The 22,908-nt window shown below is 38.8% G+C and overlaps 1 protein-coding gene across 1 annotated transcript in view; it reads right to left on the bottom strand.

Moving 5' to 3' along the window:
• Positions 1-22,908, bottom strand: part of IPO11 (importin 11) — a 950,863-nt gene that overhangs the window by 710,355 nt on the left and 217,600 nt on the right. Inside the window, exon 6 of the mRNA XM_053701321.1 lies at positions 3,361-3,493. Within this exon, the coding sequence (XP_053557296.1) occupies positions 3,361-3,493 (133 nt within the window). The remainder of the gene's footprint in view (positions 1-3,360; positions 3,494-22,908) is intronic.

The following is a 22,908-nucleotide window of genomic DNA, read 5'->3' as shown; positions in this document are numbered from 1 at the left end:
CCTGGTTAGGTCTCCAGACTGATTTGGACTGGGCGAAATTTCCCTCTTGTTTTGCATTAGAGGAAGCTGAAGCTGCGCCACTCGAAGTTTCGAAAGGAACGAAAATTATTCTGTTTGATCCTTAACTTACTGGACCTATCCCGAGGAAGGGCGTGACCTTTTCCTCCGGTAATATCAGAAATGATCTCCTTCAGACCAGGCCCGAAAAGGGTCTGTCCCTTGAAGGGGATGTTAAGAAGCTTAGACTTTGAAGTAACGTCTGCTGACCAGGACTTAAGCCATAGTGCCCTAAGCGCCAGAATGCCAAAACCTGAATTCTTAGCCGTTAGCTTGGCTAAATGAAAAACGGCATCAGAGATAAAGGAATTAGCTAACTTAAGAGCTTTAATCCTGTCTAAAATATCATCTAACGGGGTCTCCACCTGTAGAGCCTCCTCAAGAGACTCGAACCAGAAAGCCGCTGCAGCAGTAACTGGGGCAATGCATGCAAGAGGCTGGAGAATAAAACCTTGATGTATAAAAATTTTCTTAAGGAGACCCTCCAATTTTTTATCCATAGGATCTAGGAAAGCACAACTGTCCTCGACGGAGATAGTTGTACGCTTAGCTAGGGTAGAGACTGCTCCCTCCACCTTAGGGACCGTCTGCCACGAGTCCCGTATGGCGGCATCTATGGGAAACATCTTTTTAAAAGCAGGAGGGGGAGAGAACGGCACACCTGGTCTATCCCATTCCTTAGTAATAGTTTCCGAAAATCTCTTAGGGACTGGAAAAACATCAGTGTAAACAGGCACTGCAAAGTATTTGTCCATCTTACACAATTTCTCTGGAACTGCAATAGGTTCATAGTCATCCAGAGTCGCTAAAACCTCCCTAAGCAATAAGCGGAGGTGTTCGAGCTTAAATTTAAACGCTGTCATTTCAGAATCAGACTGAAGCAACGCCTTTCCTGAATCTGAAATGTCACCCACAGATAGAAGCTCTCCTGCCTCGGCTTCTGAGTATTGTGAGGGTATATCGGACACAGGTATTAAAGCATCAGAAAGCTCTGTATTTGTTCTAGCCCCAGAGCTGTCTCGCTTTCCTTGTAACCCTGGCAGTTTGGACAATACCTCTGAGAGGGTAGCATTCATAACTGCCGCCATGTCCTGTAAGGTAAAAGAATTAGACGCGCTAGATGTACCGAGCGTCACTTGAGCGGGAGTTATAGGTTCTGACACATGGGGAGAGCTAGATGGCATAATCTCCCTTTTTTCAGTCAGAGAATCCTCTGGAGATAAATCTTTAAGCGCCATAATATGGTCTTTATAGTTTATAGAAATTTCAGTACATTTGGTACACATTCTAAGAGGGGGTTCCACAATGGCTTCCAAACATATTGAACAAGGAGTTTCCTCTATGTCAGACATGTTTAACAGACTAGTAATGAGACAAGCAAGCTTGGAAAACACTTTAATAAAGGTGAAACAGCAATTAAACAAAAACGTTACTGTGCCTTTAAGAGAAAAAACTAGCACTTAAACTGCAAAACAGTGTAAAAAATACAGTAAAGTCTTTGAAATTTTTATAGTATGTGTAAGGGACTAAAGCAACATTGCACCCACTTGCAAATGGATGATTAACCCCTTAGCCCCCAAACCGGATTTAAAAAAAAGTCAACCACCAGTAAAAGACAGTTGAGAACCTTGCCACAGCTCTGCTGAGGCTCGTACCTGCCGTCAAATACGATTTAGTGAAGAAATAAACCCTTTATGATGGTCCTCAGGTGCCAGAGGACTCCTCTAGGGAAACTGGATGTCTCAGTCTGCAGGAAACTGCGCATCTAGAGCGTGAAAATAGGTCCCTCCCACCATGTACTGGATGTCAGAGGAGCCTTAAGAAAGTACTCCTAGGAGTATCTGACTAGCCATGTGGAAACTAGGCCCCAAATAAAGACTTATCTCCCTCAGAGAAAAAAAACGTTCTATTTATGAAAACCTGTAAACGTTTTGTCACCAAGTAATATGAGTATTAACATGAGTACTACCCTGTTTTGTAAGCATGATCCCAGTCGTTGTTAAATCACTGCATCTAGCTTACCTCAAATACACAAGGCTCTGTCAGCATTTTCTAGAACTCATTCATCTCTCTAGAAATAAAAATACTGAACATCCTCAAAGCAGGTAATCTGCAGACTGTTCCCCCAACTGAAGTTTTCCCATACTCAGTTATGTGTGAGAACAGCAATGGACCTTAGTTACAAACAGCTAAGATCATCAACCTCCAGGCAGAATTCTTCTTCTAATTTCTGCCTGAGAGTAAAACAGTACAACGCCGGTACCGTTTAAAAATAACGAACTCTTGATTGAAGGTAAAACTACACTAAGTCACCACATATCTCTTGAGACTTCCTATCTTGTTGAGAGTTACAAGAGAATGACTGGGGGTGGGGGTTAGGGGAGGAGCTATATAGACAGCTCTGCTGTGGGTGTCCTCTTGCAACTTCCTGTTGGGAAGGAGAATATCCCACAAGTAATGGATGAACCCATGGACTGGATACACCTTACAAGAGAAATATAATCCTTTTTAAGATCAATATTACATTTTTTAAGCTATTATACTTTTTATTTATACTACAAGCTAAGGTGACATTGTGCCATACTTTCTAGTAAGTACTTACATAATAATCATACTTATACCTGTAAACAAAAAAGTGTTCCATATAAAACATCAATTAGGTTTAAAGGGACAGTAAACACCTTGTAATTACAAGACATTTCTGCTGTGTTGCTAAAAAATAACATATGAGCCAAGTCTTAATATGTTTTACAAAATTTACATAATTTTTACTGCAATTATTTTTCAATAGCCAAATTCCACCCACCATCCACCTTATTTGCAGAAGCCAATCCGAGTTCTAGTCCACAAACAACAAAACTAATCACAGTCAAAAAGTTAGTATAAAGTAAATAGTTTTGCAGCTGTTACCAGCTAAAGCCAATTAAGGGAAGAAATTTAGCAGAGTTAGCCTTGATAAGTCAAGTTCTGAGAATTAGAAATTGCTCAATTTTACGGGCTAAATTACACGAAAATAGGGCAAAATAAATCAAGAAAATATATTGTAACGTTTATTCACTATGCATAACTAAACATTGTATATACAGATTGCAAGGTGTTTACTGTCCCATAAAAGGTAAGGGATGTGTTGAAAAGTGCTATTTGAAAATGAAAAGCAATATGTTTGTAGAAGGATATTGTCAGTTAAGTGTTTCAAAGCATAATTCATCCTTTTAAGCTAATGCTTATAGTACTTTATTGCAGGTTCTTTAGACTATCATGCAAAGACTGGTGTCTTTATCAGGACCAGGTTGACATGCATACCTTTTAGTGATAGCATTGACCTTTCAAGCAAATTGACAGCTGCAGGCTCCCCTCCAGAGCACACATGTTGCAGGAAGGTGTCAGTGTGATGCTGCCATAGAGAACAGGCAAAGCTGTATATCTGTGTTGCCAACTAAAATGGAAAAAGGGAGAAAAATATAATGTTACAGCAATGGAAACCATTATCAGTATTATCACATAAAACACATAGCGCCCCATTTTAATCCAATATATTTTGTCATGAGAAAGCAATGTATGTATCTCAGATGATCAGCTAGAGCTGATTTTTGGATTTGTAAAACTGATTATAGTTATGTATTACTTTGAGGTCCCTTTGAGAAAAAAAAAAAATCAGTACTATTATTAGTGTATTATGTATCTTTTTGTATAAAGTTGTTGTTTTCAGTAAATATTTAAAAGTTAAAAAAAAAAGTTAACATTAAATGGAAAGGGTAAGTCATATAGCAATTTTCAGTTACTTCGATTTTCAAACATGCTTCATTTTCTTGGCATCTTTTGTTGAAGAGAATACCTAGGAAGGCCCAGGTACAGCAATACTCTGCTAGAAGCTAGCTGGTGATTGGTGGCTGCTCATATATGGGGCTTGTCATTCGCTCATCAGATGTGTTCAGCTAACTCCCAGTAATGCATTGCTGATTCTGAGCCTACACTTCAACGAAGGATACAAACAGAACAAGGAAAATTTGATACAAAAAGTACATAAGAAAATTGTTCTAAATGACATGCTCTGAATAACTAAAGTTTAATTTTGACTTTACTAATAATTATCTATGGTGTTCCTTTCCACTGCTCTAAGAAATACCTGTGCCCCCCCAAAAAATGATAAAAACATAATTTATGCTTACCTGATAAATTCCTTTCTTCTGTAGTGTGATCAGTCCACGGGTCATCATTACTTCTGGGATATTACTCCTCCCCAACAGGAAGTGCAAGAGGATTCACCCAGCAGAGCTGCATATAGCTCCTCCCCTCTACGTCACTCCCAGTCATTCGACCAAGGACCAACGAGAAAGGAAAAGCCAAGGGTGAAGTGGTGACTGGAGTATAAATTAAAAAATATTTACCTGCCTTAAAAACAGGGCGGGCCGTGGACTGATCACACTACAGAAGAAAGGAATTTATCAGGTAAGCATAAATTATGTTTTCTTCTGTTAAGTGTGATCAGTCCACGGGTCATCATTACTTCTGGGATACCAATACCAAAGCAAAAGTACACGGATGACGGGAGGGATAGGCAGGCTCTTTATACAGAAGGAACCACTGCCTGAAGAACCTTTCTCCCAAAAATAGCCTCCGATGAAGCAAAAGTGTCAAATTTGTAAAATTTGGAAAAAGTATGAAGCGAAGACCAAGTTGCAGCCTTGCAAATCTGTTCAACAGAGACCTCATTCTTGAAGGCCCAAGTGGAAGCCACAGCTCTAGTAGAATGAGCTGTAATTCTTTCAGGAGGCTGCTGTCCAGCAGTCTCATAAGCTAAACGAATTATGCTACGAAGCCAAAAAGAAAGAGAGGTAGCGGAAGCTTTTTGACCTCTCCTCTGCCCAGAGTAAATGACAAACAGAGAAGACGTTTGTCGAAATTCCTTAGTTGCCTGTAAGTAAAATTTTAGAGCACGGACTACATCCAGGTTGTGCAGTAGACGTTCCTTCTTTGAAGAAGGATTTGGGCATAAAGAAGGAACAACAATCTCTTGATTGATATTCCTGTTAGTAACTACCTTAGGTAAGAACCCAGGTTTAGTACGCAGGACTACCTTATCCGAATGAAAAATCAAATAAGGAGAATCACAATGTAAGGCTGATAATTCAGAGACTCTTCGAGCCGAGGAAATAGCCATTAAAAATAGAACTTTCCAAGATAACAACTTTATATCAATGGAATGAAGGGGTTCAAACGGAACGCCCTGAAAAACATTAAGAACAAGGTTTAGACTCCATGGTGGAGCAACAGTTTTAAACACAGGCTTAATCCTGGTCAAAGCCTGACAAAAAGCCTGGACGTCAGGAACTTCTGACAGACGTTTGTGTAACAGAATGGACAGAGCTGAGATCTGTCCCTTTAATGAACTAGCAGATAAACCCTTTTCTAAACCTTCTTGTAGAAAAGACAATATCCTAGGAATCCTAACCTTACTCCAAGAGTAACCTTTGGATTCACACCAATATAGGTATTTACGCCATATCTTATGGTAAATCTTTCTGGTAACAGGTTTCCTAGCATGTATTAAGGTATCAATAACTGACTCAGAAAACCCACGTCTTGATAAAATCAAGCGTTCAATTTCCAAGCAGTCAGCTTCAGAGAAGTTAGATTTTGATGTTTGAAGGGACCCTGTATCAGAAGGTCCTGTTTCAGAGGTAGAGACCAAGGTGGACAGGATGACATGTCCACCAGGTCTGCATACCAAGTCCTGCGTGGCCACGCAGGTGCTATTAGAATCACTGATGCTCTCTCTTGTTTGATTCTGGCAATCAATCGCGGAAGCAACGGGAAGGGTGGAAACACGTAAGCCATCCTGAAGTCCCAAGGTGCTGTCAGAGCATCTATCAGGACTGCTCCTGGATCCCTGGATCTGGACCCGTAACGAGGAAGCTTGGCGTTCTGTCGAGACGCCATGAGATCTATCTCTGGTTTGCCCCAACGTCGAAGTATTTGGGCAAAGACCTCCGGATGAAGTTCCCACTCCCCCGGATGAAAAGTCTGACGACTTAAGAAATCCGCCTCCCAGTTCTCCACTCCCGGGATGTGGATTGCTGACAGGTGGCAAGAGTGAGACTCTGCCCAGAGAATTATCTTTGATACTTCCATCATAGCTAGGGAGATTCTTGTCCCTCCCTGATGGTTGATGTAAGCTACAGTCGTGATGTTGTCCGACTGAAACCTGATGAACCCCCGAGTTGTCAACTGGGGCCAAGCCAGGAGGGCATTGAGAACTGCTCTCAATTCCAGAATGTTTATTGGCAGGAGACTCTCCTCCTGACTCCATTGTCCCTGAGCCTTCAGAGAATTCCAGACGGCACCCCAACCTAGAAGGCTGGCGTCTGTTGTTACAATTGTCCAGTCTGGTCTGCTGAATGGCATCCCCCTGGACAGATGTGGCCGAGAAAGCCACCATAGAAGAGAATTTCTGGTCTCTTGATCCAGATTCAGAGAAGGGGATAAGTCTGAGTAATCCCCATTCCACTGACTTAGCATGCACAGTTGCAGTGGTCTGAGGTGTAAGCGTGCAAAGGGTACTATGTCCATTGCCGCTACCATTAAGCCGATTCCCTCCATGCATTGAGCCACTGACGGGTGTTGAATGGAATGAAGGGTGCGGCAAGCACTTTGAAGTCTTGTTAGCCTGTCCTCTGTCAGGTAAATCTTCATTTCTACAGAATCTATAAGAGTCCCCAGGAAGGGAACTCTTGTGAGTGGAACGAGTGAACTTTTCTTTTCGTTCACCTTCCATCCATGTGAACTTAGAAATGCCAGCACTAACTCTGTATGAGACTTGGCAGTTTGAAAGCTTGAAGCTTGTATCAGAATGTCGTCTAGGTATGGAGCTACCGAGATTCCCCGCGGTCTTAGTACCGCCAGAAGAGCACCCAGAACCTTTGTGAAGATTCTTGGAGCTGTAGCCAATCCGAATGGAAGAGCCACAAACTGGTAATGCCTGTCTAGGAAGGCAAACCTTAGGTACCGATAATGATCTTTGTGAATCGGTATGTGAAGGTAAGTATCTTTTAAATCTACAGTGGTCATGTACTGACCCTCTTGGATCATAGGTAAAATTGTCCGAATAGTCTCCATCTTGAACGATGGAACTCTTAGGAATTTGTTTAGGATCTTTAAGTCCAGGATTGGTCTGAAAGTTCCCTCTTTTTTGGGAACCACAAACAGATTTGAGTAAAACCCCTGTCCCTGTTCCGATCGTGGAACTGGATGGATTACTCCCATTAACAAGAGCTCTTGTACGCAGCGTAGAAACGCCTCTTTCTTTGTCTGGATTGTTGACAATCTTGACAGATGAAATCTCTCTCTTGGAGGAGAGTATTTGAAGTCCAGAAGGTATCCCTGAGATATTATCTCTAGTGCCCAGGGATCCTGAACATCTCTTGCCCAAGCCTGGGCGAAGAGAGAAAGTCTGCCCCCCACTAGATCCGATCCCGGATCGGGGGCCCTCAATTCATGCTGTCTTAGGGGCAGCAGCAGGTTTCCTAGTCTGCTTGCCCTTGTTCCAGGACTGGTTAGGTTTCCAGCCTTGTCTGTAGCGAGCAACAGCTCCTTCCTGTTTTGGTGCAGAGGAAGTTGATGCTGCTCCAGCTTTGAAATTACGAAAGGAACGAAAATTAGACTGTCTAGTCTTGGCTTTGGCTTTGTCCTGAGGCAGGGCATGGCCTTTACCTCCTGTAATGTCAGCGATAATCTCTTTCAACCCGGGCCCGAATAAGGTCTGCCCTTTGAAAGGTATATTAAGCAATTTAGACTTAGAAGTAACATCAGCTGACCAGGATTTTAGCCACAGCGCCCTGCGTGCCTGAATGGCGAATCCTGAATTCTTCGCCGTAAGTTTAGTAAGATGTACTACGGCCTCCGAAATGAATGAATTAGCTAGTTTAAGGACTCTAAGCCTGTCCGTAATGTCGTCCAGAGTAGCTGAACCAATGTTCTCTTCCAGAGACTCAATCCAGAATGCCGCTGCAGCCGTGATCGGCGCAATGCATGCAAGGGGTTGCAATATAAAACCTTGTTGAACAAACATTTTCTTAAGGTAACCCTCTAACTTTTTATCCATTGGATCTGAAAAAGCACAGCTATCCTCCACCGGGATAGTGGTACGCTTAGCTAAGGTAGAAACTGCTCCCTCCACCTTAGGGACCGTTTGCCATAAGTCCCTTGTGGTGGCGTCTATTGGAAACATTTTTCTAAATATCGGAGGGGGTGAGAACAGCACACCGGGTCTATCCCACTCCTTAGTAACAATTTCAGTAAGTCTCTTAGGTATAGGAAAAACCTCAGTACTCGTCGGTACCGCAAAATATTTATCCAACCTACACATTTTCTCTGGTATTGCAACTGTGTTACAATCATTCAGAGCCGCTAACACCTCCCCTAGTAATACACGGAGGTTTTCCAGTTTAAATTTAAAATTTGAAATATCTGAATCCAGTCTGTTTGGATCAGAACCGTCACCCACAGAATGAAGTTCTCCGTCCTCATGTTCTGCCACCTGTGACGCAGTGTCTGACATGGCCCTAATATTATCAGCGCACTCTGTTCTCACCCCAGAGTGATCACGCTTACCTCTTAGTTCTGGTAATTTAGCCAAAACCTCAGTCATAACAGTAGCCATATCCTGTAATGTGATTTGTAATGGCCGCCCAGATGTACTCGGCGCTACAATATCACGCACCTCCCTCTGAGCGGGAGATGTAGGTACTGACACGTGAGGCGAGTTAGTCGGCATAACTCTCCCCTCGTTGTTTGGTGAAATTTGTTCAATTTGTACAGATTGACTTTTATTTAAAGTAGCATCAATACAGTTAGTACATAAATTTCTATTGGGCTCCACTTTGGCATTGCAACAAATGACACAGGTATCATCCTCTGAATCAGACATGTTTAACACACTAGCAAATAAACTTGCAACTTGGAAATACAATTCAATTAGAATAATATTAAAACGTACTGTGCCTTTAAGAAGCACAGAAGATCTATGACAGTTGAAAATTAATAAATTGAAACAGTTATAGCCTCAATCCTTGTAAACAACACAACTTTAGCAAAGGTTTAATCCCATTAGCAAAGATAACAAATTCTGAAAGCAGGAAACAAATTACAGAATAAACGTTTTTTATCTCAGTCAAACTATAATTCTCACAGCTCTGCTGAGAGAAATTACCTCCCTCAAAATAAGTTTTGAAGACCCCTGAGCTCTGTAGAGATGAACCGGATCATGCAGGGAATACAATGAGTTGCTGACTGAAATATTTGATGCAGTAAAAGCGCCAAAAAAAACGGCCCCTCCCCCTCACACACAGCAGTGAGGGAGAACAGAAACTGTCAGAAAAACAGATTAAGCAACTGCCAAGTGGAAAAATAGTGCCCAAACATTTATTCACTCAGTACCTCAGTAAATGAAAACGATTTTACATTCCAGCAAAAACGTTAAACATAATCTCTAGTTATTAAACAGCTTTATGTATTTCTTACAGTGTAATTCTAGTGAAGTACCATTCCCCAGAATACTGAAGTGTAAAGTATACATACATGACATTATATCGGTATGGCAGGATTTTCTCATCAATTCCATTGTCAGAAAATAAAAACTGCTACATACCTCTATGCAGATTCATCTGCCCGCTGTCCCCTGATCTGAAGTTTACCTCTCCTCAGATGGCCGAGAAACAGCAATATGATCTTAACTACTCCGGCTAAAATCATAACAAAAACTCTGGTAGATTCTTCTTCAAACTCTGCCAGAGAGATAATAACACACTCCGGTGCTATTTTAAAATAACAAACTTTTGATTGAAGATATAAAACTAAGTATAATCACCATAGTCCTCTCACACATCCTATCTAGTCGTTGGGTGCAAGAGAATGACTGGGAGTGACGTAGAGGGGAGGAGCTATATGCAGCTCTGCTGGGTGAATCCTCTTGCACTTCCTGTTGGGGAGGAGTAATATCCCAGAAGTAATGATGACCCGTGGACTGATCACACTTAACAGAAGAAATGTATGCATGTGTGTATCTTATTAAACATCACAGATTCTAATTTCTAAAACATCACTAATTGCATTAGAAGAAAATGCAATATTAGAAGGAAATAGTCACAGTACAACATACATGATGTAATAGTCTATATTATGAATAGTGTTTAAAATTGACATTGGCAAATAATGTGTATTCTTTTTGGCATACAATCATTTTGTTATTTTTATTTTTCATCTGTACAAACATACAAAATTAAAGACCTGATTTTAAGCTCTTGTGTACACACATTTCTCTTCTGGTGAGCCACCTTATCTCTGATGAAACCATACAAACTATTTGTGTAAAATATAACTGCTTGAGCAGTCACTGTTCAGTGAAGTGGCAAAAGGGGAACAGGATTAAAAATGCAATGAATTAACAAGGATAAAAAGCAGAGAAGCAAAGCTATTCAGAAAATAATCAGCACTTAAAGAAGTTACAGTGATCAAGTCTTAAATGGGTAAATTCAGGCCTGGGGATACATAGATGCCAAGACTAATTACATGGAAATTAAAAGCATATTATTAGAAAGTTCCTGAAAACCGGGTCAATCACAAGTGTTACACATCTCTAAATGTAAAACAGAATCACTTATGCAGTTATGCTATTGCTTCAGCAGAAGGAGAAATTCTCCTAGCAATGTCCTTACACTGTAGAGAGGCATAAAATGCACCATCTTTATTACGATGTGATACACACAGTTATTTGTTAGGAACTTATGTGCCTTCCACATGATCTGCCCAGCCATCTAAGGTGATAAGTATAGCAAACCTATACAATCCTTAATAAGGACAGTGTTGCAGGGACGTGCACTCATAGGAGGCAGGGGAGGCAGTGCCTACCCTGCCATATGTGGCCAAAGCTTAATTACATTTTAATTAAAACAAAAAAAAGTTAAAAAAAAAAAAAAAATTCCCCCCATGTAATGCTATGGAGAGGCAGGTACAGGAAAGCTTCTCTCCATTGCAGTACATGGGTCAAAGGAAAAGCTGTGCTGCAGCACCACCTGTGTTCTGTCAATATATTAGCAGCAAAAATTGGGACCAATAGGAGGCACCCCTTTTAATGCCTCCTAGCAAGTGAAGGATATAAAGATTAATCAGAAGGAGGATGCAGTGAGCAGGGTCATGTGACACAACTGGAAGCTGAGGTAACCTAAGAACAGATGACACCAAGCAGAAGAGTAAAGAAGTATTCTACATCTCTTGTGATTCACAAATTGTGTTCAGATACAGCTCATTAACAGGGGGAAGTAAGTGAGCAGGGTCATGTGACACAACTGGAAGCTGAGGTAACCTAAGAACAGATGACACCAAGCAGAAGAGTAAAGAAGTATTCTACATATCTTGTGATTCACAAATTGTGTTCAGATACAGCTCATTAACAGGGGGACAGTAAGTGAGCAGGGTCATGTGACACAACTGGAAGCTGAGGTAACCTAAGAACAGATGACACCAAGCAGAAGAGTAAAGAAGTATTCTACATCTCTTGTGATTCACAAATTGTGTTCAGATACAGCTCATTAACAGGGGGAAGTAAGTGAGCAGGGTCATGTGACACAACTGGAAGCTGAGGTAACCTAAGAACAGATGACACCAAGCAGAAGAGTAAAGTAGTATTCTACATATCTTGTGATTCACAAATTGTGTTCAGATGCAGCTCATTAACAGGGGGACAGTAAGTGAGCATAACCCAATACTGATAGGAAGTCAAAGGGTCAGTTCAAATTTAAATCCATAATTTAAAACCCAGAGTTTGAAGTTAAGTGTGCAGTGTCCACATTATTTAAATTAAAGTTTTTGACATTGAATATTGCTAAGCCTCCCTTTTTCATGGTTATTTGATTTAATTAGGTACAAACCCCATATATGTTATGTCTGTTCAGTCAGAGGATGCAGAATCTATTTTTATTTTTCTCTGTGTCTCCATTTATTTAAAGACTGCTGTTAACTTGTAATTCACAAATCAATTGAAAGCTGTTGCATTGTGTTTTTAATATGTGCTGCTTTTATACAAGTTTATATTAATAAAAAGGAGATAATGAGTCATTTAAAAAATATATGTAATTATTGCAGTTAAATGTTTTTAGAAATAATGCCACTGTAAAGTAACTGGTTAAACACATAGTCAAAGGGAGACATTTAAAATTAAACTTTCATGATTGAGGTAGAGCATGCTATTTTAATAGACTTTTCTAGTTATTTATATTTTGAGAATTAGCATCAAATGTTACTGGCCCCATGTCAGCAATTCAAATTAGTTTTTGAAAGGAACATGAAAGTCATAATTACATTTCCATCATTCAGATAGAAATTGCACAAAAAAAATAAATAAACTTTCTATTTTACTTTTATTATTATGTACTTCATTATTTTGGTATCTTTTGGTGTTGAAGAGCATACCTAAGTGGGATGTGCACGTGCATTTCTTGAACACCATATTGCAGCAGCTGTGTTGGCAGTATTGATAACTTGTCCTTTGTGTAAAACTTGTATGGTAAATTATTTCTATTTTTACAATAAAGTAGTGAGTAGAGAAGAGATTGTGTATCATTCTAATTGCTTAGTAACTGGCACTGTGCCACAGAATTGTGTGAGTGTGTATATGAGCAGAATGTGTGTGGGTGTCAGTGAGCAGAGTATGTGTGCTTTATTCTCCAGGTAATCAATACATTTGCGATGAGCTTTTGCTTTAGTGCAGTGTTTCTCAACAATGGTCCTCAAGTACCCCCAACAGGCCAGGTTTTCATTATAGCCGAATCGATGCACAGGTGAAGTAATCAGCTGACCAGTAACTCAGTGGTTACTAACTTGCTCTCACCCATCACCTGATTATGTCACCTGTGCACTGGTTCAGCTGTCATTTAAACCTGCCCTGTTGGGGGTACTTGCGGCCCTCTGTACATGTGTTTCTCCGGCGTATCATATCTAGTGCCTCACCAGTCTCTGATCTCACTGCACGTCACTGCAGTGTTGTACAGGTACAAATGCCCATATCCAGAATTCCAAAATCCTGAATTATTCACAAATCCAGACTTTTCATTTCCCCACTAGGAATTCACAATCTTTTCTGCTTGTGTATCTGGATTTTTTGTGTGTGTGTGTTCTAAAATGCAAATGCCACTCTATTTATTTAAACCAACAACCAATACCTTTCTGATTACAGCAATGTGCTATATTTCTGATGGTACTATGCTTACTTAAGTATTAATGATATAAAACGAACTTTAGGTTGCATGTCAATATTGTCCATTGTGGATATAAAAGGAAGTGGTCGCTATACTGATGTATGCTACTTAATTAAGGTCATTTAACCAAAACCTTTTGGTGATTTCCTTTTATGGCTATGCTTCAATAAATATTTACACTTCATTTGGATAAAAAGGTGCTGCTGTGTTTCTTGGACTTTGACTGCAGAGTGTGGGTGAGTGCAGAGCCCTACAGCAAGCACCTACTACACGAAACAGTGCTGGACATCTTTTGATTAACATGTAAATATTGCCTTAAAGGGCCATAATACCCAAATGTTTAAAAACTTAAAAGTGATGCAGTATAGCTGTAAAAAGCTGACTAGAAAATATCTCCTGAACATCTCTATGTAAAAAAGAAAGATATTTTACCTAAAAAGTTCCTCAGTAGCCACTTCCCATTGTAAAGTAATTTCTAAGCAGCATTTTAGTGTGTCTGTCCTGGGACAGCTGAAAGGATGAGCCTCATGCACTCTCATATTATTTCCCTATTCAGCTTACTATGAAATCTCATGAGAGTTAAGTGAAATCTCATGAGATCACAGTAAAAGAGTTCATGACCTCAGTACTGCTGATGCTGATTGGCTGCTGTTCATTTCTTCATTTCTTCATTTTTTTTTAACCTGCAGCTGGGAACAGCTGAGTATAACTTTTTACACAGAACTTACTCTGCTGAGCTGAGGAGATTGTGAGGTAAAATATCTTCCTTTTTTACATAGAGATGCTCAGGAGATATTTTCCTGTCAGCTTTTTACAGTTATACTGCATCAGTTTCAAGTGATTTAGCATATGAGTATTATGTCCCTTTAATGACATAAGGTATTGTTGGTTTCACCTGGTGCTGTCCCATTTTACAGATGTAAATATACAAATATTCCGAAATCTGTTTCCAAGCAGTTTGAATAAAGGGTTTTGCAACTGTAATAGAACTTAAAGGATAGTAAACCCCAAAAGTTTATTTTATGATTCAGATAGAACATACAATTCTAAACAACTTTCCAATTTAATTCTATTATCAAATTTTCTTCATTCTCTTGTTATCCATTGCTGAAGGGACAGTATTGCACTACTGACAGGAAGCTGAAAATATCTATTTAGCCAATCACAAGAGACAAATGTGTGCAGGCACCAATTAGCAGCAGCTCCCACTAGTGTATGATATGTGCGTATTCATTTTTTAACAAGGGATACTAAGAGAACGAAGCACATTTAAAAATAGAAGTGAATTTAAAAAGTGTCTTAATATTACATGCTCTATCGGAATCATGCAAGTTTAATTTTGACTTTCCTATCCCTTTAGTTAACTATTTGTAGTAAAGAAAACGGCAAACAATCAAGTGCTGTGCCTACTCCAGTAACAAGTCCTGATTGGCACCTCCAAATAAGGCAAGTTTGGGGGGAGTTTGGCTATTGAAAAAACAACTGTAGCATGCAAGTTGATCATGCATTACAAACATTTTAAAACTCACCCAGTGTGGTAGTTTATTTCTAAAAAGTCTTGCAATTATAAGACGTTTACTGTCCCTTTAACAGCTACCTTAGAGTTCATAGACCGCAAATAGAAATAGAGTGAATTGCTTAAAGAGACATTGAATATTTTGATATTGTTACATAAAATTATTTAAAGTAGCACATTAAAGGGACATTATACAAATTTTTTCTTTGCATAAATGTTTTGTAGATCTATTTATAAAGCCCATAAAGTGTTTTTTTTTTTTTAAATGTATAGTTTTGCTTATTTTTAAATAACATTGCTCTGATTTTCAGACTCCTAACCAAGCCCCAAAGTTTTATCAGAATACCCCCAGCTACCTTCCCCAGCTTGCAAAAGAAGGGGGAGGGGGGAGGGTCTTATTTCCCACTTGCATTGGGCTTTCCAGCTACCTTTTCAACAGAGCTAAACTGAGAGCATCTAAGTAAGTTTTTAAACAGTTTGATATTGGAGTTTTATATCAGTATATCTGTGTATCTTATTCTTTATAGTAGTGTCTATTACATGCAGTTATATGAAAATGAGTGTATACTGTCCCTTTAATAGAAGCTCTAAGTTAAGCCTAGATAATCCACTGATTATTCTCACATTGAAGTTGCATACTCTTTTATAGAAACTATAAGCCCCAACGAAAAAAGCTGCTGTGATGCTAGATACTAAAATTATGGACGTTACATCTACTGGACGTCTATAATCTAGACCGTGGAGAGGTCATAGCGGTGGACTAACAATGAGTTTCCAGTTACCACTTGCTGCTCCCGGTAGCACAGTCGAAAACAGATTGCTACAACCAGAAGCAGACACACAGTATCTATTAGTTAATGCTTTATACACTTCATAAAGATCTGGAAATATGGCAGTCAACAAACACTTGTGTTTTTTTTTTTATCAGAGTAATAGAAAAGTTACTACTCAATTCACTTTAAACAGATGCATAACAACATCTCCGAGAGGTTCCATTTTTATCCTATCCATGAGTCAGTGGCTGTCCTTGATAAAGCTAGAAGTTTGAGAGCTTCCCTACTGTCAAGTATGATTGTTGAGATCCATAAAAATAGCTATCAGCCTTGAGCAGTTGCCCTACACATGAAAGAAGCATGATGCGGGAATCCTTGACAGTACCCCGTCTGCTTAGTTTAACCCCTTAATGACCGAGGACGTGCAGGGTACGTCCTCAAAAAAAAGGCAGTTAACGCCTGAGGACGTACCCTGCACGTCCTCGGTGTGGAAAGCAGCTGGAAGCGATCCTGCTCGCTTCCAGCTGCTTTCCGGTTATTGCAGTGATGCCTCGATAAGGAGGCATCCTGCAATAACCATACATGGCCATCCGATGCAGAGAGAGCCACTCTGTGGCCCTCTCTGCACTGGACATCGATGGCCGGTATCGTTGGTGGGTGGGAGCCGACTTGGGAGGCGGGTGGGCGGCCATCGGTGTGCCGTGTGACGTCGGGGGGGGGGCGGGATCGGGGGCGGTACCGTCGGGGGCGCGCACGGACGCGCGCGCGTGCACGGAGGGTGGCGGGCGGGCGCGTGCACGGGGCGGGAGCGGGTGGGAACCGCTACACTACAGAAAATCAATAAACAGTATAAAGTTAAAAGGGCCATATAATCACATACAAAAAAACCCACAAAAAGAGATCGTGGAGGGGTGGGGGGTTGGTTTTTGTGTGGGGGGAAGCTACACTACAGAAAAGTTAAAAAAAAATGCAAAAAAACAACATTTTTTTGTCTAAACTGGGTACTGGCAGACAGCTGCCAGTACCCAAGATGGCGCCCATTAAGTTAGAGTGGGAGGGTTATAGAGCTGTTTGGGGGGGATCAGTGAGGTTGGGGGCTAAGGGGGATAGTACACAGCAGCATATGTAAATATGCTTTTAAAAAAAACCATCAAAAAAACAAATATAGCTTTTATTTTAGTACTGGCAGACTTTCTGCCAGTACTTAAGATGGCGGGGACAATTGTGGGGTGGGGGAGGGAAGAGAGCTGTTTGGGAGGGATCAGGGGGTCTGATATTTACGGTGGGAGGCTGAGCTCTACACTAAATCTAATATTAACCCTGCAAGCTCCCTACAAGCTACCTAATTAACCCCTTCACTGCTAGCCATAATACACGTGTGATGCGCAGCGGCATTTAGCGGCCTTCAAAATACCAAAAAGCAACGCCAAAGCCATATATGTCTGCTATTTCTGAACAAAGGGGATCCCAGAGAAGCATTTACAACCATTTGTGCCATAACTGCACAATCTGTTTGTAAATGATTTCATTGAGAAACCTAAAATTGTGAAAAATTTAACGTTTTTTTTTAATTTGATCGCATTTGGCGGTGAAATGGTGGCATGAAATATACCAAAATGGGCCTAGATCAATACTTGGGGTTGTCTACTACACTACACTAAAGCTAAAATTACCCCAAAAAACTCCCTACATGCTCCCTAATTAACCCCTTCACTGCTGGGCATAATACACGTGTGTTGCGCAGTGGCATTTAGTGGCATTCTAATTACCAAAAAGCAACACCAAAGCCATATAAGTATGCTATTTCTGAACAAAGGGGATCCCAGAGAAGAATTTACAACCATTTGTGACATAATTGCACAAGCTGTTTGTAAATAATTTCAGTGAGAAACCTAAAGTTTGTGAAAAAATTTGTGAAAAAGTGAACATTTTTTTTATTTGATCGCATTTGGCGGTGAAATGGTGGCATGAAATATACCAAAATGGGCTTAGATCAATACTTTGGGTTGTCTACTAAAAAAAAATATATACATGTCAATGGATATTCAGAGATTCCTGAAAGATATCAGTGTTCTAATGTAACTAGCGCTAATTTTGAAAAAAAATGGTTTGGAAATAGCAATGTGCTACTTGTATTTATTGCCCTATAACTTGCAAAAAAAGCAAAGAACATGTAAACATTGGGTATTTCTAAAATCAGGACAATATTTAGAAACTATTTAGCATAGGTGTTTTTTGGTGGTTGTAGATATGTAACAGATTTTGGGGGTCAAAGTTAGAAAAATTGGGTTTTTTTTCAATTTTTCCTCATATTTTATAAAAATTTTTATAGTAAATTATAAGATATGATGAAAATAATGGTATCTTTAGAAAGTCCATTTAATGGCGAGAAAAACGGTATATAATATGTGTGGGTACAGTAAATGAGTAAGATGAAAATTACAGCTAAACACAAACACCGCAAAAATGTAAAAATAGCCTTGGTCCCAAACGGACAGAAAATGGAAAAGTGCTGTGGTCATTAAGGGGTTAAACACAGGAGGAGAAAGATACCAACTTTTGAACAGAAAAAGAAAGTCCTGCAATCTATCCTTCTCATGTTTCTCCCTAGAGCAATTCAGATTACCTATGACAAACAGATTCAACACTTTTCATATTCAGAATCAAGACTTTTATCATATAGCTGCCTATATTTAGCTTGCCTTCAATCATTCGTTTTTATAAAAGATAGGTTTTTGGGTTCAAAAGTGTCCCATCTTAGTTACTGTATGCCTCATCCTAGTCATAGTGAGAAAGTCTTACACTTGCAACGGCAGCTATAAAGGGAACTGAGTGTTGATGTAGACTGGGGTATCTGCCAGTATCCCCACAAACCATAAAACCATATAACAAGAGTAGATAGTCCACAGCACTGGTGATTAAATAATTATTCTCTTTATTAATCCACAGATATCACCATATATGCAACATTCCGAGACAAGCTCTTAATCAAGTATAAGGAAAAACAGATTCATAGCCTCTTTTTAAACATTCAATTTTGTGCCACTTAAAATTCCCCTATTTTCCTTATATTACAGCGCCACCTACGGTTATAGAATATTTATTACAGCTTTATTCATAATCCCTATTGAGTCCTTTGATTTTCCATCTTTATTTTTATATTTCTTTATTTATGTTACAATAGTGTAGATACACAATGTCTTATTTACACTTTTGTTGCACCTCGCAGGGTTTCTTAATAATTCAGTAAACAAATGAAAAGAACAAGGCATGTTCATAACAAAACATAGGAACAGGTACATATCACATAGTTCTTAATTACACTTTTGGTATATTTTAAATAAAAACAAAACAAAAAACACATGCACTAGTCTTTAGGGAATTCATTCCGCTCTATTGCCATTTCTAGAAATACTGAATCCTTAAAAGGAGAATTTACCTGTATTTGCAATTCTCTTGGATACGAGAGAATCAAATTTTCCATTTATTGAAAAAGCGTTTAATTTTAAATTTTACTGTCGATAGCTATATCAAATTGTTCCAAAATTAACTGCTTATTTGTTTTCTGTACAAGCTCAGCTAGCATAGGTATCTTTTTAGATATTCAGTATTTTAGTATTAAATTCCGGCCATTAAGTATAACCGAGTTCACAAACCTATTTACTGATTTTTTTTACTCCACCATCAAAAAAAACCAAACATGATGATCATTGATTTTTAGTTAACATTGCAATATTGTACTAATCCAGAATTCAGTTTTGTTCCAAAATGTGTTAATTTTGGGGCAGTGATAGAGATTGGCTGCCGGATAACTACATTTGTCACATGCACTGCCATTGCTATCCCACTTTGATTTCAAACATGGTGTAATGTATGCTTTATTTATTATTTTAAAATGTGATTCTCTTGACAGAGATGATATCGTGGCTTCCTCTGCCAGCTGGAAACTCTTATGAATCGTATTGCTAGAATTTTTCCAAATGCCTGCTATTTTATTATTATTATCTTGACCCTGGTATGCCTTCACAGTTTTATACAACAAAGAGATAGAAAAATTACCTGCTTTATATATATATTGACCACCGGTCAATGATTTTCCATCTTAATGGACTAACTTGGTGACCTTTCTGTACAAAATTATTTGATACTGGGGCTTGAAGATCTTTCCCTCTAATATCTGAGAAATGTTGGCTCATTCTTTCTTTTCTTTTATGGGTAGTTTCCCCTATGTAAATTACAGATCATGGAAACTTTATCATATATATTACAAATGATGTTTCTCATGTAAATAAAGGTTGATTTGATATATTTACCACTTCTAGGGTGAGTGAATTATTTACCCTTAATGGTAGAGCTACAGCTCATGCATCCAAGACAAAGGTAACAGATCAAATTATTCTTGTTATCAATATATGTTTGAGTCCGTTTTATTTTTGGACTTATATCAGACTTAACCAAATGGTCCCTCAAATTCTTAAAGGGACACTAAACCCAATTTTTTTCTTTCGTGATTCAGACAGAGCATGAGATTTTAAGCACCTTTCTAATTTACTCCTATTATCAATTTTTCTTTGTTCTCTTGTTATCTTGGTTTGAAAAAGCAGTACTGTAAGCTTTAGAGCCAGACCATTTTTTGTTCAGCACATGGGTAGCACTTGCTGATTTGTGGCTAAATGTAGCAAACCAATTAGCAAGCTCTACCCAGGTGCTGAACTAAAAATGGGCCTGCTCCTAACCTTTTATTACTGCTTTTTCAAATCAAGATAACATGAGAACAAAGAAAAAATGATACTAGGAGTAAATTAGAAAGTTGCTTAAAATTGCATGCTCTATCTGAATCACAAAAGAAAAAATTTGGGGTTAGTATCCCTTTAACTCTTCTATGTGCCATTAGGGGAAGAGTTTTGAAAGTCTCTATGTTCTTATTGCAATCTTTCAGGAGATGCTAATGTCTATAAAATAATTTTTTACAGTTCACTACTGTGAGAGCTAAATTGTGACACAAAGACCATTCTTTCTTTATTATCTCTCCTATTTTCTTGTGGTGATGCCACTTCTAAATTATCGAAGTGGCCTTTTATCAAATGAATAGGATACCCTCTTTTGTTCTCGTAAACTGATAGATTCACTTCCAAAAAGCCAACTGCTAAGAGTAAAAAAAATAAAAAAAAAATTCTATGCATAAATCTTTATATCTAATTCCCTACCTATTTGATTTCCCAGCATTCCCCTTCTTTTTTTCAATAGAAGAGCTAAAGATTCAAGAGTGGCCTCATTAATGTCTGAACGGTAACTGGTTTGTATATTTGATACTGTTCCACATATACTTGAGAAAAAGAGATGAGAATTGCTTTAGTTCCAGTGATACTGGTAATATTAGTGTTTCTGTGCATATTCTGGAATGATGTCATAAATATGTCTCTAAGTGCTTATGTCATTCAAAAGTTAAAGTGAATGTCACTGTTGTAATGACTTTTAGTAAACCAATAAAAAAGATTTAAAAGATTTGTAGTAAAAAAAAAAAATGCAATGTACATTTATTATTGGTTTATCCACTTTTTCTGATAAATTCCAGCATTTCAAAATCGCTAGGATTTACCGTCACTAAAAATAAAGTCGACCTTTATTCATCAGTTTAAAAAAATATTGAATAGCCTGAGCTTTTACTGGATTTGCTGGGATACGTGAGAAAAAATCTTCTCACAGGAGGTCTTACTCTGAATCCTATTCGATACCCTTGAGAGACAATGCTCTGAATCCATTGATTTTGGACAGATTTTATCCAAGTTTCCTTGAAAAACCTTAATCTGCCCCCTACCAGCTGAGCTGGAATGAGGGCCGCACCTTTATGCGGACTTAGGGGCTGACTTTGGTTTCCTAAATGGCTTGGATTTATTCCAATTTGAGGAAGGTTTCCAATTGGAAACAGAGTCCTTGGGGGAAGGATTAAGTTTTTGTTCCTTATTTTGACGAAAGGAACGAAAACGGTTAGAAGCCTTAGATTTACCCTTAGGTTTTTTTATCCTGAGGCAGAAAAACTCCCTTTCCCCCAGTGACAGTTGAAATAATAGAATCCAACTGAGAACCAAATAAATTATTACCTTGGAAAGAAAGAGATGGCAATCTAGATTTAGATGTCATATCAGCATTCCAAGATTTAAGCCACAAAGCTCTTCTAGCTAATATAGCTAGACATGGTACTAACATCAATTTTGATAATATCAAAAATGGCATCACAAATAAAATGATTAGCATGTTGAAGTAAGTGAATAATGCTAGATATGTTAGAATCCAATTCTTGTTGCGCTAAATTCTCCAACCAAAAAGTTGATGCACCCGCAACATCAGCCAAAGAAATTGCAGGTCTAAGAAAATGACCTGAATATAAATAGGCCTTCCTTAGATAAGATTCAAGTTTCCTATCTAAAGGATCCTTAAAGGAAGTACTATCTTCCATAGGAATAGTGGTACGTTTAGCAAGAGTAGAAATAGCCCCATCAACTTTGGGGATTTTTCCCAAAACTCTATAGACTTTGCTGGTAAAGGATACAATTTTTTAAACCTTGAAGATGGAATAAAAGAAGTACCTGGCTTATTCCATTCCTTAGAAATCATATCAGAAATAGCCTCAGGAATAGGAAAAAACCCTGGAGAAACCACAGGAGGTTTAAAAACAGCATTTAAATGTTTATTAGACTGAACGTCAAGAGGACTGGTTACCTCAATATCCAAAGTAATTAACACTTCTTTTAATAAAGAACGCACGTCCCTCTGACATTCGCTGTACTCTGAGAGGAATCAGGCTTCAACAATGCTGAGAAGCGCATATCAACGTAGAAATCTTAGCACAAACTTACTTCACCACCTCCATAGGAGGCAAAGTTTGTAAAACTGAATTGTGGGTGTGGTGAGGGGTGTATTTATAGGAAACTTTGCCCCACTGGTAGGATTGTATATCCCATACGTCACTAGCTCATGGACTCTTGCCAATTACATGAAAGAAAGGAGATTTACAAAACAAAATATGGAGTTCTGATTATCTTTTTGTCAAGGAAGATGCCAACTAAATGATGACAACAGCATGCAGTGGCTGAAAGGAAGGGCCCGAACTGCCTAAACAATAATTTAAAGGTTAAATGGTGGATTGGTGACTTCCAGAAAGGTCTCAGTCTCAAAGTCTGTAGAAAGATGTGAATAATCAGTAGTAAGGTCAAAATGTCCTAAAAATGAACAGACAATGGACACACACACACACACAAGCTCAAACACAAACTTGCACATACACCCAAGGAAATACCGACACAGACAGCCT

This window comes from Bombina bombina, chromosome 2 (genome assembly GCF_027579735.1).
Source record: "Bombina bombina isolate aBomBom1 chromosome 2, aBomBom1.pri, whole genome shotgun sequence".
Taxonomy (NCBI): Eukaryota; Metazoa; Chordata; class Amphibia; order Anura; family Bombinatoridae; genus Bombina; species Bombina bombina.
The sequence above is the reverse complement of the archived record's forward strand: the minus strand, read 5'-3'. Positions and strand labels throughout refer to the sequence as shown.